We start from the raw sequence: 13,695 nt of genomic DNA on the forward strand, positions 1-13,695 counted from the left end.
TCTCTTTTGTATGTTTGCTACATCTGTAGCAAGCTTAATGCAGCCAAGGTGTCACTAGGTCAGTTGTGAAGGATCTGAGGTGCAGGGTGCAGCAAGAAAGTTTGCTAATTTTCTAAAATATTCTATATTTAAGGGTTAAATGTAATTTCTAAAACTGTCATGTAATAATGATTGAGTTCAGTTCTGAGATGAGACATCACTCTGGCCTGCTGTTTCCCTCAACATAAAATTCAACAAGTACTCATAGCAGGTTGCTGCATAATTATTTTGAATGAGTTCTTCAAAGAGTGAATAACTAAACAGAGTTTAGTATATATACACCATAGAATCTGACTTAATACCTCAAAGAAACACAACAACATGGATAAATTTTGAGGGAACCATACTGAGTGAAAAAAAGTCACAACCAACAGGTTACATACAGTATGATCTCATTCACACAAAATTCTTGAAATGCCAAATTTGTAAAAATAGAGAATATATTAGTTGTTGCCAGACTGGAGGGATGGGAGGGATGTGGGTGTGGCTATTAAATGCTTAACTTGGGATCCTAGTGTTGACAGAAATGTTCTATATCTTGACCAGAGTGGTAGATACATGGGCCTACACAGGTCACAAAATGCGTAGAAATACCTCCCTCCCACACACATATAAGTAAAACAGGAGATATGATCAGGATTGGCAGACTGAATAAATATCAAGAACCTGCTTATGCTATTACACCATAGTATTTCAAAATGTCATCATTCAGTGTAAAACTGAGCAAAGGGGACATGCGCTCTTTAATATTTTCTACAACTGCATGTGAATTGGCAGTTATCTCAAAATAATGTTTTATTAAAAATGATTTTATAATAAATAAAATCAATCAAACACTACTAAGATTTAGTATGTTTCTGTGTCCTCGTTACATCCCTCTGTCATTTATTTATGGATTTAAGAAAGAACATTATTTTATATCTCAACCCCTGAGTTTATGTACAGTTGCACATTTCTGCAATTTCACTTGGAGATAAGGTCATGACCTCAATATAATATAATAGGGACTTTGGGAGGAGTCTAGCTTCTGGCTCTGTTTTCCTTCCTTAGACAGTAGAAGCTTTGAGGAAAGATGTCATGTTAAACATTTGATTCAGTCAACAGACATATTAACTTTTTTCATTTTAGTTTCATGCTCTTATCAATTACTGACCTCCAACTACAGCTGGGGGCTCATATTTTATTCTTATATAATAATACTTCAGTTCTGGTAATTCTCTTGTACATTGCAGATTTAACATAACACTGATGTGTCCACTGAGCTTTTTAAAAGTACCGTAGGATACAAGATTCACATACATTTTAGTAAATCTACCATAAGAAAATGACTTTTTTTATCAGTTATTCCTCTATTCTACATTATAATTTTATGTTTATAACCTTATTGTAACCTTACTGATTCTACTCACCATGTTAAAATTACACTTATTTTACTCTTCCCAAGGTTAAAATAAAGATTAAAATACCATTTATTATCATTTTTATTACTTTATTATCCCCATAAGAGTCTAGAGTCACTATCTTCCTTTGCCCTTCTTTGGTATTGGTATAAAGAGGCACTTTCTATTAATATTTTATGTTATGTCCTTCTTTAGTTGCATTGCCTTTTCCAATTTAACTTCTATGAAGTTTTTTAGCTTTCTTTCCTCTTTCTGTGTCATGTTCATTATTTATCAAAATAACTACGCACTTATGACTTTGCCTATTTTTCATGAATAATGCTAGGTTTTTTAGTGCCCTGCTTGCATTTTCCCTGACAAATTATTAAATTCCTTGGATACTATCAGATTACCACAGGAATCTGTGCCCAACTGCTGCTTCTGCTGCTAAGTCGCTTCAGTCGTGTCTGACTCTATGCAACCCCATAGACGGCAGCCCACCAGGCTCCACCGTCCCTAGGATTCTCCAGGCAAGAATACTGGAGTGGGGTGCCATTTCCTTCTCCAGTGCATGAAAGGGAAAAGTGAAAGTGAAGTCGCTCAGTCGTGTCCGACTCCCAGTGACCCCGTGGACCGCAGCCCACCAGGCTCCTCCATCCATGGGACTTTCCAGGCAAGAGTACTGGAGTGGGGTGCCATTGCCTTCTCCGCTGTGTCCAACTAGATCAGGGTAACTGAATCCAGCTTCTCAGTTCTTAATCAGATTAAATCATTTTATGTGGCATAATTCCATGTGTTCTTAAAATAGCAGCATGATTATTTCTTACTCTACTGAACAGCCTTGATACATCTATTGGCTATAATTATTGATGAGGAAATCAAACTCAACTACTAACTAAAATTTATCAACTCCCTTAATCTTTTCTGAATCCTCCTTAATCCTGTCCTGAATCCACCTGGTAAAGAATCCACCTGCAACGCGGGAGACCTGGGTTTGATCCCTGGGTTGGGAAGATCCCCTGGAGAAGGGAAAGGCTACCCACTCTAGTATTGTGGCCTGGAAAATTCCATGGACTGTATATTTCATGGGGTCACAAAGAGTCAGATATGACTGAGTGACTTTCACTTTCACTTTTAATCCTTTCTTCTTAATTTACTTGTTTTCTACTATGATAAATATATCTTAGTAAGTCATTTTAAATACTTTGTGGAACAAAACTCAAACCAAGGAGATGCACAGATAGGGCAGAAAGAACCTGCCAAACAATCTAGTAAAATAAGAAAGAAAGTAACTCTCATTTATGGCTTCTACTAAATAATGGAACAATCTCTTCTCTAGCCAATCTACCCTTTGCCACCCAAAATATTTCCCTGAAGTTTAAAGCTGAGAATATCTTCATGGAAAAGCTCGCTATAGCCTAAAAAACATCAGCTTGTGTTGTAATAGTTTTTGAAACCCTGTAAAATTTAGCTGCATTCTGAAGGTTGTCTTTTCACCTTGCTTACAGTTTCCTTTGTTGTGCAAAAGCTTTTAATTTTAATTAGGTCCCATTTGTTTATTTTTGCTTTTATTTCCAATATTCTGGGAGGTGGGTCATGGAGGATCCTGCTGTGATTTATGTCGGAGAGTGTTTTGCCTATGTTTTCCTCTAGGAGTTTTATAGTTTCTGGTCTTATGTTTAGATCTTTAAGCAACAGACAAACAATTAATCTCAAAAATATACAAGCAACTTCTGCAGCTGAATTCCAGAAAAATAAGCGACCCAATCAAAAAATGGGCCAAAGAACTAAACAGACATTTCTCCAAAGAAGACATACAGATGGCTAACAAACACATGAAAAGATGCTCAACATCACTCATTATTAGAGAAATGCAAATCAAAACCACAATGAGGTATCATTTCACACCAGTCAGAATGGCTGCTATCCAAAAGTCTACAAGCAATAAATGCTGGAGAGGGTGTGGAGAAAAGGGAACCCTCTTATACTGTTGGTGGGAATGCAAACTAGTACAGCCACTATGGAGAACAGTGTGGAGATTCCTTAAAAAACTGGGAATAGAACTGCCATATGACCCAGCAATCCCACTGCTGGGCATATACACCGAGGAAACCAGAATTGAAAGAGACGCGTGTACCCCAATGTTCATCGCAGCACTGTTTACAATAGCCAGGACATGGAAGCAACCTAGATGTCCATCAGCAGACGAATGGATAAGGAAGCTGTGGTACCTATACACAATGGAATATTACTCAGCCATTAAAAAAATACATTTGAATCAGTTCTACTGAGATGGATGAAACTGGAGCCCATTATACAGAGTGAAGTAAGCCAGAAAGAAAAACAACAATACAGTATACTAATGCATATATATGGAATTTGAAAGATGGTAACGATAACCCTATATGCGAGACAGAATAAGAGACACAGATGCATAGAACAATTTTATGGACTCTGAGGGAGAAGGTGAGGGTGGGATGTTCTGGGAGAATAGCATTGAAACATGTATATTATCATATGTGAAACAGAACACCATTCCATGTTCGATGCATGAGACAAGGGCTCAGGGCCGGGGCAATGGGATGACCCAGAGGGATGGGATGGGGAGGGAGGTGGGTGGGGGGTCCAGGAAGGGGAACACATGTAAACCCATGGCTGATTCATGTCAATGTATGGCAAAAGCTATTACAATATTGTAAAGTAATTAACCCCAACTAAAATAAATAAATTTATAAAAAAAAAAAAAATTTAGCTGCAAAAAAAGTCAGCTTTCTCCACTCCCCACACTATGCTCTCCTCAGATAGTCCTCTGTCCCAGCAGCTCAGGATCACACTCAGTTCCCTAAAGAAACTGTGACCCTTCCCACTCCCTATGAAAACCTAGTCAACACTTCTCATCTCCCTCAATGCACTCACAGCTGACATTGTGTAGGCGGGATAGACCTACAGATGTGCACCCCTAACTCAGGGATGATGTTGGGGCCTGAATCTGTAACACCACTAAATAATTCCAGCACCTTATAAAGCAATGGAACATTGGAGGCACTTTATTCTGAAATGAATGGATATATAAATAAATGGAAGGAAGGATGGATGGATGAAAGTATATATAGATGCTTTTTCCACAGCCTATGAATTCTTCCTACCACTTCTGGCCACCAAAGTAATCAAAGATCCAGTTTGAATTCAACAAATTTTATCCAGTCACTGTAGTTGGAGATAATCATTACATATTTTAATTTAGAGTTTGTTCCTTAATCTGCACCTTCTAATTATGCTTTTATTATAATTACTGAAGTGCACAGCTGTCTTTAATTGATTGCAAACGCTTTGCTACCTGGGAGCTTATTGAACTTTGTGCTCCTCAATGGCTTAACATTTGGCCTGGCAGGGAGCAGTCACTGAATAATCTGTGCACAAGTCTACGTGATAATCAATAATCTTGGAACAGTGTTCCATAGTAAATCAGTATTTAGAAAATATCAGAATAGTGTTCATGACAAAAATTAACAAATATTAATACTTACTGAACCCCTACTCTGTGCAAGTAAGAACACAGTTAAATTTCAATGACCTTGACTTTGCTTCATGTGTCAAAAACATGAATTTACTAAATGTTGATTTTCTCATAGACAAAAAAATAATTACTGACCCCAAAATGACTAATTTTGAAAAGGAGAAATTTGTGTCTAGTAAATGAAAATATTGTTTTTTATATTTATGTCAATATAATATTTATATATTATGTCATATATATGTCAACAAGTTTTGACAATCATCTTGTTACAAGGAAAGGAAGCCAAGAAAAAGTCTTGTCTGAATAGAATATAAAGGCAAGATCTATAGTGGCATTTAAAGTCCTATTGGAACATAGTCAAGAGTCTCAGAGAATTGACTTCACATTCATACTTTGTAGGGTGGGAAGAGCTATTTATAATGCTTGTCTCATAGGGTGAATGATCTTTTATATGCACTGACAATCACATGAAAGCATTTTCAAATGCAGGCAACTTAGCAATGGGGAAACAGAGGCAAAGAGAAAATGCATGATTTCTAAGAGTCACAGCAAATAAAGGGTCAAATGTCCCCTTGAACATTGTTTCCACTCCATCCACTCTGTCTGCAAATTCAAGGTAAGTTCAATATTCTTCATTATAGAAAAGCTGTTCATCTGTGACATTAGGGAATCTAATGATGTTGGTTAAAAACCTTTGATGTCTATCCAAAGCAATGTAACCATGGAACAAATGAAGGGACTCAGAAATTCTCTCTCTCTCTGTATTTCAAGCAAGCTGAGGAACCCCCTAGTATAGCAAGTATTTGACTGGCCATTGACAGGTAAAGATATACACTCAATTAAAAGATCATGTTATAAATACTACACTGTAGTACAAAGAATGCTCAAACTACCACACAATTGCACTCATCTCACACACTAGTAAAGTAATGCTCAAAATTCTCCAAGCCAGGCTTCAGTAATACGTGAACCGTGAACTTCCAGATATTCAAGCTGGTTTTAGAAAAGGCAGAGGAACCAGAGATCAAATTGCCAACATCCGCTGGATCATCGAAAAAGCAAGAGAGTTCCAGAAAAACATCTATTTCTGCTTTATTGACTATGCCAAAGCCTTTGACTGTGTGGATCACAATAAACTGTGGAAAATTCTGAAAAACATGGGAATACCAGACCATCTGACCTGTCTCTTGAGAAACCTGTATGCAGGTCAGGAAGCAACAGTTAGAGCTGGACATGGAACAACAGACTGGTTCCAAATAGGAAAAGGAGTCCGTCAAGGCTGTATATTGTCACCCTGCTTATTTAACTTATATGCAGAATACATCATGTGGAGAAGGCAATGGCAACCCCCCAGTACTCTTGTCTGGAAAATCCCACAGATGGAGGAGACTGGTAGGCTGCAGTCCATGGGGTCTCGAAGAATCGGACACGACTGAGTGACTTCACTTTCACTTTTCACTTTCATGCATTGGAGAAGGAAATGGCAACCCACTCCAGTGTTCTTGCCTGGAGAATCCCAGGGATGGGGCAGCCTGCTGTGCTGCCATCTATGGGGTGGCACAGAGTCGGACACGACTGAGGCGACTTAGCAGCAGCACAGTACATCATGAGAAACGCTGGGCTGGAAGAAACACAAGCTGGAATCAAGATTGCTGGGAGAAATATCAATAACCTCAGATATGCAGATGACACCACACTTATGGCAGAAAGTGAAGAAGAACTAAAGAGCCTCTTGATGAAAGTGAAAGAGGAGAGTGAAAAAGTTGGCTTAAAGCTCAACGTTCAGAAAACTAAGATCATAGCATCTGGTCCCATCACTTCATGGGAAATAGATGGGGAAACAGTGGAAATAGTGTCAGACTTTATTTTTTGGGGCTCCAAAATCACTGCTGATGGTGATTGCAGCCATGAAATTAAAAGACGCTTACTCCTTGGAAGGAAGGTTATGACCAACCTAGATAGCATATTTAAAAGCAGAGACATTACTTTGCCAACAAAGATCCATCTAGTCAAGGCTATGGTTTTTCCAGTGGTAATGTATGGATGTGAGAGTTGGACGGTGAAGAAAGCTGAGTGTGAAAGAATTGATGCTTTTGAACTGTAGTGCTGGAGAAGACTCTTGAGAGTCCCTTGGACTGCAAGGAGATCCAACCAGTCCATCCTAAAGGAGATCAGTCCTGGGTGTTCATTGGAAGGACTGCTGTTGAAGCTGAAACTCCAATACTTTGGCCACCTCATGCGAAGAGTTGACTCATTGGAAAAGACCCTAATGCTGGGAAGGATTGGGGGCAGGAGGAGAAGGGGACAACAGAGGATGAGATGGTTGGATGGCATCACTGAATCGATGGACATGGGTTTGGGTAGACTCCAGGAGTTGGTGATGGACAGAGAGGCCTGGCGTGCTGCAATTCATGGGGTCGCAAAGAGTTGGACAGGACTGAGCGACTGAACTGAACTGAACTGAACTTTTCCATCAAATCACCATTTCCAATTGACACCATGCTGCAAACAACTGTGGTGAAAACATCTGTATGAAGTCATTGTATTTTAATATTTGTTTTCAAACTATTTATTTGAGTTAAAGTGAAGAAAATAAAATAACAAAACAAGCAAAAGTATGTCTCAAATTCTCACAGTAATCTAGAAAGAGTAGCTCTGGTTGGAAGTACAAAAACAAAGTCTTCAGTTATTTTAGGCCCATCCAGTAAACTCCATACAACTTCTTCCTATGGACTCGAAGCAGCATATGGCTGTTCTTTTTACAGTTCGGGCTCCACTGTTTTCTCTGAACCTCTAGGTTACGATGTTTTGTAATCACTAGTAAGGATCACCTGCCTCTTGAGAGATTCAGTCTCACCAAACAGAGAAGCCTAATTGTTCAAATTCACTCTCCAGTAGACAATACGCCCTTCATGGGTAGACTGAGATTATGGAATAAAAAACCAAAATCATAATGAATAATTCTACTAGTTGATTGTAATTGCTAAGTTAAGAACATATGCTAGTTCCATAAAAAAAGAAAAAAATACTTGGAACAATACAAACAATGCTTTCGAGGAAACACAATGCTTCATAATTTTCCGGGGGTGGGGGGAGAATAAACTACTTGTTTTAAAATTTCTTTTACTTCACTAAGATATATTTAGGACAAATTTATTGGATTCATAGATGCTTAATCATACACCCTTTATGTACAAACTTATCCTATGGCTGGGTTCAGTGAAAAAAACGGGCTGCTTTTAAAATAAGTCAAATGCAATCCAATGCTTATCATTGAAAGTATGAAATCTACTGCAAATCGGATTTAAGAGAACAAGGAGAGAGGGAGTGCTTGAAGAAGAGCGCTCCTCTGCCCTCATCAGAACCCCCATCAGCAGTCAGGCCAGGTTACAAGTCTGTGTTTGGCTGCAAGTGCAAAACCACAGACATACATTCATCTGTGTTCCTGCCTCACTGCACTAGAATTGTTGAGTTGCGGGTCTTTCTATCCTTCCAGTCTGTGGGAGCCCTGAGAGCAGGGTCCACATGTTCACTCTAATTCTAACTTTTAGCATGGAGTATGTGCACAGAATGAATGTATCCAATCCATTCAAAATGACCGCCTAGGTGACAATAACTAGTCTCACCCTACCATAGGAAAAGAAACTACATATTTATATTAAATACAGTTTACTTTGTAATGCAGAGAGATTTGCTAAAGTATTAAGGTCAATATTAAAGGCAGGCAATAGGCTATAGGGACAAATGGTCTCCATTTATTTATTTATTTTTGATTGAAGGATAATTACTTTACAATGTTGTGTTGATTTCTGCTGTACAACAATGTGAATCAGCTGTGAGCAAACATGTATATATCCTCCTTCTTGAGCCTCTCTCCCATCTCCACCACCCCACCCATCTAGGTCAACACAGAGCACTAAGCTGAGCTCCCTGTGCCATACAGCAGCTTCTCACTAGCTAAAACGGCCCCCATTTTAAGTGAACAGATTCTGAACTTGTTAAAGCAAACAAGTGCCTCTTCCAACAGGACCTTCACTTCTCTACTCACCACACTCATCCTCAGATCTTCCCCTGACCACATGGTATCATGAGACATTGGATTAGTGATAAGTAACGTTTATGGGCATCATATGTGCCAAGCTCTGGACTAACCGCTTTATTGTATGATTTCATTTAATTCTTATTACAACCATCTAAGGTAAGTGCTATTAATGCTTCCATTGAGTAAACCTGTCACTTTCCAAGCAACTCCTACTGCACCTTCAAACAGATGAGTAATCCAGTTTCCAAAGAGAAATAGTCATTTTGTTTGTTCTGATAAAATTCAGAATGTAACCCTGGACTTACAACCTCTCTTTACAGTCTAATTGACTCTATTTTCTTCTGAGAGTTGATTCTCTCTGTTTCAGTAAAGCTGGCATGGCTATGTAGTCATAAACAATCATAATCATGCATGAGAAATAATTCTCACAAATTGTTTTGATATATTTTATGAGCAACAACACAATAATAAACATAAAACTTTTCATGCACCATAAATGTACATAAAAGAGCAGCTTGAGATTCAACATAAAGTTTTATAATAAGCATATATATGGTGAGAGATGTGTGTGCCCATGTCTACTTGTGTACAGTTATTTTAGGTATCTTGCTATTACATATATGTGCATGGATTTTTCAACCATTAAACTTTGCTTTTCAAATCCTTAATCGTAAGACTATAGTAAGAAGGTTGGCATTTATAAAAGTCAGATAAAAAAAGCTTCCCCATTTTAACCCTTAGCAAATTTTCTTTGTTGTGTTCAATTATTTGATTTCACAGAGGTCCACTGTCAAAAGGACTTTTGCCAAGAAACTTAGATGTTCAGGTTGGTATCAATAACCTGTAGAGTTATCAAAGTTTCGTTTCAGTAAATGTTAATTTGGGTTGCAGGAGGATAGAAGTTTCATCAGGTTCCTAGGGGCAGAAAGCTGTAGATATGTGGTCTTACATACTATAACAATAGTTGCAAAATAAGTTGTCTTTGTGCATTATTGAATGCAGAACTGTGATAATTATCAGGAAGTCATACATAGACAATAAATCATAAATATCCTAGTTTTGTTATTTCTTATTATCTGCTTTGCTGAGAACTGTGGTAACTGTTGCTGTATAAACATAGCATTTCAGGGGCTATATTTGGACATCGAGAAGTGAAAAATGTATTAAAAACACCACACTAAACTGATGTCCTCTGAATGGGTTCAGACATAAGAAAGCACACACACATGTAACACACCCACAGACCAGAGTGGTCTCTCTCCCCACCCTCATGGGTGACATGCATCACTACCTTGCAGCTAGGATAAGCTGCAGCTAGGAAAGGAGCTTAACTATTCATTTAAGAAATGAACTCAGCTCTCACAGTGTTATGGTAGCTTTGAGAATCAAGAAGAATAGAGGCTGTTATTAGAAGAAAGAGTGAAATACTAGGACAAAAGAACCATAGAATAATATGCTTCTAGTTTATTTGACACATTTTAAAGGCTCCTTACTGCCTACAGAGGAAACACTGCTGTTGTAGTGATTCCTCGGCCACTCAGTCCCTGTAAACAGTCCAGTGTTACAGACAGATATGAGAATGTATTACAGACATTGATGTTCATGTATGAAGGAACTCTGACCCTTAGCTGAGACTCCCAGGCACACTTCTTGTTTCTCTGTACCGGAAGGAGTCAGTGTGCATGGATATGGCACCCCAGGCTCTTAAATCTGAAATACCTCCTTACCCAGTGGTAAGTAGACGCTTCTCCAACACCTCTACAACCTCGTCATGCAGCCACCACCAGTCCTATGCCTTGGGACTTTCTGGGCCTCCCCATCCATCAAGTTTAGGATTAGCTTCCTGCTCCAGAGTCCCCTTCTGATTAGTGGGTGCTGGTACCAGACACCACTCCCCAGGGTCCTCAAAGACCCGGTTCCCTAGGATAGTCCCTCTGGAGGGCTGCCTGCCCACCATACACATCTGCTAGAGTTTCTCCTGCTGCCTCCATCCACATGCCATCCCCACCTGGTCCCAGCAGGAGAAGACAGAGTCCAGGGTGTTGGTGACAGCATGGCACTGGGCAGGCAGATGCCCAATTGCCTTTGGCACCATCCCACCTGAGACCCAGGTGGGACCTCTCAGGGTGGGACCCACCCTGGGACCTTGCTTCCATCTGGTCTCCAAGTTGTCCTCACATGGCTACTTGTAGGAACAATAAAATCTGTGGACCTTGATGACTCTTCAGGAGATGGGGATGGCAGGCAGCCCTATGGGTTGTTAAAAAATCTGACCACCTCTTTTGGGTACATTAACTTTCTCTGGTGTTGTGATTCAAAAAGGTAATATAAATGAGGAGCATGATTCACTTCCATCCATCAGATGTGGCCACAGATCTCAACTTATGATATGGCAAAGGTGAAATACACTGATTTTTAAGCACCAACTTGGTCATTCAAGGCAGACTGTCACCCCTCCTCCCCAACATCCACACATACACATACATACACACATACTGTATAAACATCTGAACAAGTGAGTCTTTCAGAAAAGTGTAAAATTTCCAAAGTGTTTACATAGTCACTTAAAAGGAAATGAGATTTTCATTAAATCCCTACAGATACCAGATTTCTCCAGAGATACTTAAGACTTTTCATTGCATTTTAAGGTTGAGGAAGGATCAAATCATACATTTGCTAAAAATCTGCTCAGGAGAAAATCAATTCTAATGAAGAGTATACTGATATAATACACTTAAAAGTAAAGCATCGCTCCTTGAGAACCATAGACATAAATGTAAGCTCATACTGATACTTGCTTTTAGATGAAGCTGATTGGTCCAGTGCCCAATGATTTTGTATTCTGTACTTTTGTTGGTTATCTGGTACTGGAAGATGTCATAACGACCAGGAGCATCTCCATTTTCATTAAAAGTGACTGGTGTCCCAGCACTACCTGTAAATGTTTAGAAAACAATGTTAATAACTTTCCAGTGAGATAGCCTACTGGGCTTATTTTTCTCTAAGGAAAAAAAAATAGTAGATAAAATATATTGTGCATAGTAAGAGATATGAAGATTACAATCCATACAAGGTCATTCTTGATAGCATAGTATCTCTGACATGAAGAGAAGCCCAGACATACATTCAAGAAGACCTGCCTCATTACACACATTAGAAAGTTAATGATGAGCATCCAAGTTAGGCAACGTATATAACACTTAAATAAATAAAAGTTGATAGGCTAGATAGCTAATACCAGCTACAGAGAATGATGGTTAGTAGAGAAAAGTGTAAATTCCTTGAAGCATAACAGCTACAGTACAATATAAAACAGCTATTGTACAACATAAACTATGATCAGTAACTCGAAATGTGGCAGGGGAATGTCCCAGACAGATTCCCTAGAGTTTTACTCTATTTGGACTTGAAGGCCATCCGGATCGATAGCCCCATTCAATGTTTCTTCTTGGCTTCCCTGGTGGTCCAGTGGTTCCATTCTTCCAATGCAGAGGGTGTGGGTTTGATCCCTGGTCCGGTAACTAAGATTCCACATGCTATGCAATGTGGCCAAATAAAATAATAATAATAATAACAATATCATTTCTAAGATGCTGCTTTTGCTACCTGAGAAGGAAATGGCACCCCACTCCAGTACTCTTGCCTGGAAAATCCCACGGACGGAGGAGCCTGGTAGGCTGCAGTCCATGGGGTCGCTAAGAGTCGGACACGACTGAGCGACTTCACTTTCACTTTTCACTTTTATGCAATGGAGAAGGAAATGGCAACCCACTCCAGTGTCTTGCCTGGAGACTCTCAGGGACAAGGGAGCCTGGTGGGCTGCCATCTATGGGGTCGTGCAGAGTCAGACATGACTGCAGCAACTTAGCAGCAGCAGCAGCAGCAGCCCAAGAATTTATCAACATGGGCTACTGTTTGGACCCTCTTAACGGGCGAGGCCGTGATCACTGAGAAGTCCTACCTCTGCTAAAATCACAGAAGATTCCCCAATTCACTGTGATAGTGTAATAGTGATGGGGTGGCAGGATGCAAGAAAAGTCATCTTTTCTAAACTCCCATTTCTCTCGGAAGCTTTAATCTTTTTCTCTTAATAGCGTCAGCTCAATTTTACTTTCCCTTGTTAACTTTTGCATAATCACAGGATTTCTCTCTCTCTCCTTTTGTTTTTGCTATTTTCCTCTAAGTTAAGTATTTGAAAAACATGCAAATATCAGTATTTAATTGAAGGAAAATTGCTTTACAATGTTGTGTTGGTTTCTGCCATACAACAATGCAAATCAGCCATGATTATACATATATCCCCTCGCTTTTGAGACTCCCTCATTCCCTCATTCAACCCCTATAGGTCATCACAGAGCACCAGGCTGGGCTTCCTGTGTTATATTCAACTTCTCACCAGCTATCTACTTTATGCATGGTAGTGTATGTATGTTGATGTTTCAGATTTATAAACTAATTGTATATAAATATCATAAAAACATCCCATCCCAAGACCAAATCTCCTTTTAGTGTAGAGACAGTAACACAATTGATTGGAGGCAACAAATTTAGTTAACAATTAACATACATTAATAACGCTGGAAATATTTAGTCTTATCAGTCCCCAAAGATCTGAAACCACAGCTCTCCCTCAAACTGATTTTTCCCTTTGTTTTCCCCTCCATTCTTTGTTAAGAGACTCTTAACTTCAACAATAATCACAGGTTTTCAGGATAGCA

At 39.2% G+C, this 13,695-nt stretch overlaps 1 protein-coding gene across 3 annotated transcripts in view; it reads right to left on the reverse strand.

Annotated features, from left to right (window-relative positions):
• The window catches only part of GRM8 (glutamate metabotropic receptor 8), an 877,877-nt gene that overhangs the window by 164,383 nt on the left and 699,799 nt on the right, over nucleotides 1-13,695 (reverse strand). For all 3 annotated transcript variants that reach the window (XM_081531191.1, XM_081531192.1, XM_081531193.1), the window contains one exon: nucleotides 11,776-11,912. In XM_081531191.1, coding sequence (XP_081387317.1) covers nucleotides 11,776-11,912 — 137 coding nt within the window. The remainder of the gene's footprint in view (nucleotides 1-11,775; nucleotides 11,913-13,695) is intronic.

This window comes from Giraffa tippelskirchi, chromosome 10, assembly GCF_054371585.1.
Source record: "Giraffa tippelskirchi isolate mGirTip1 chromosome 10, T2T-mGirTip1v1.2.pri, whole genome shotgun sequence".
Taxonomy (NCBI): Eukaryota; Metazoa; Chordata; class Mammalia; order Artiodactyla; family Giraffidae; genus Giraffa; species Giraffa tippelskirchi.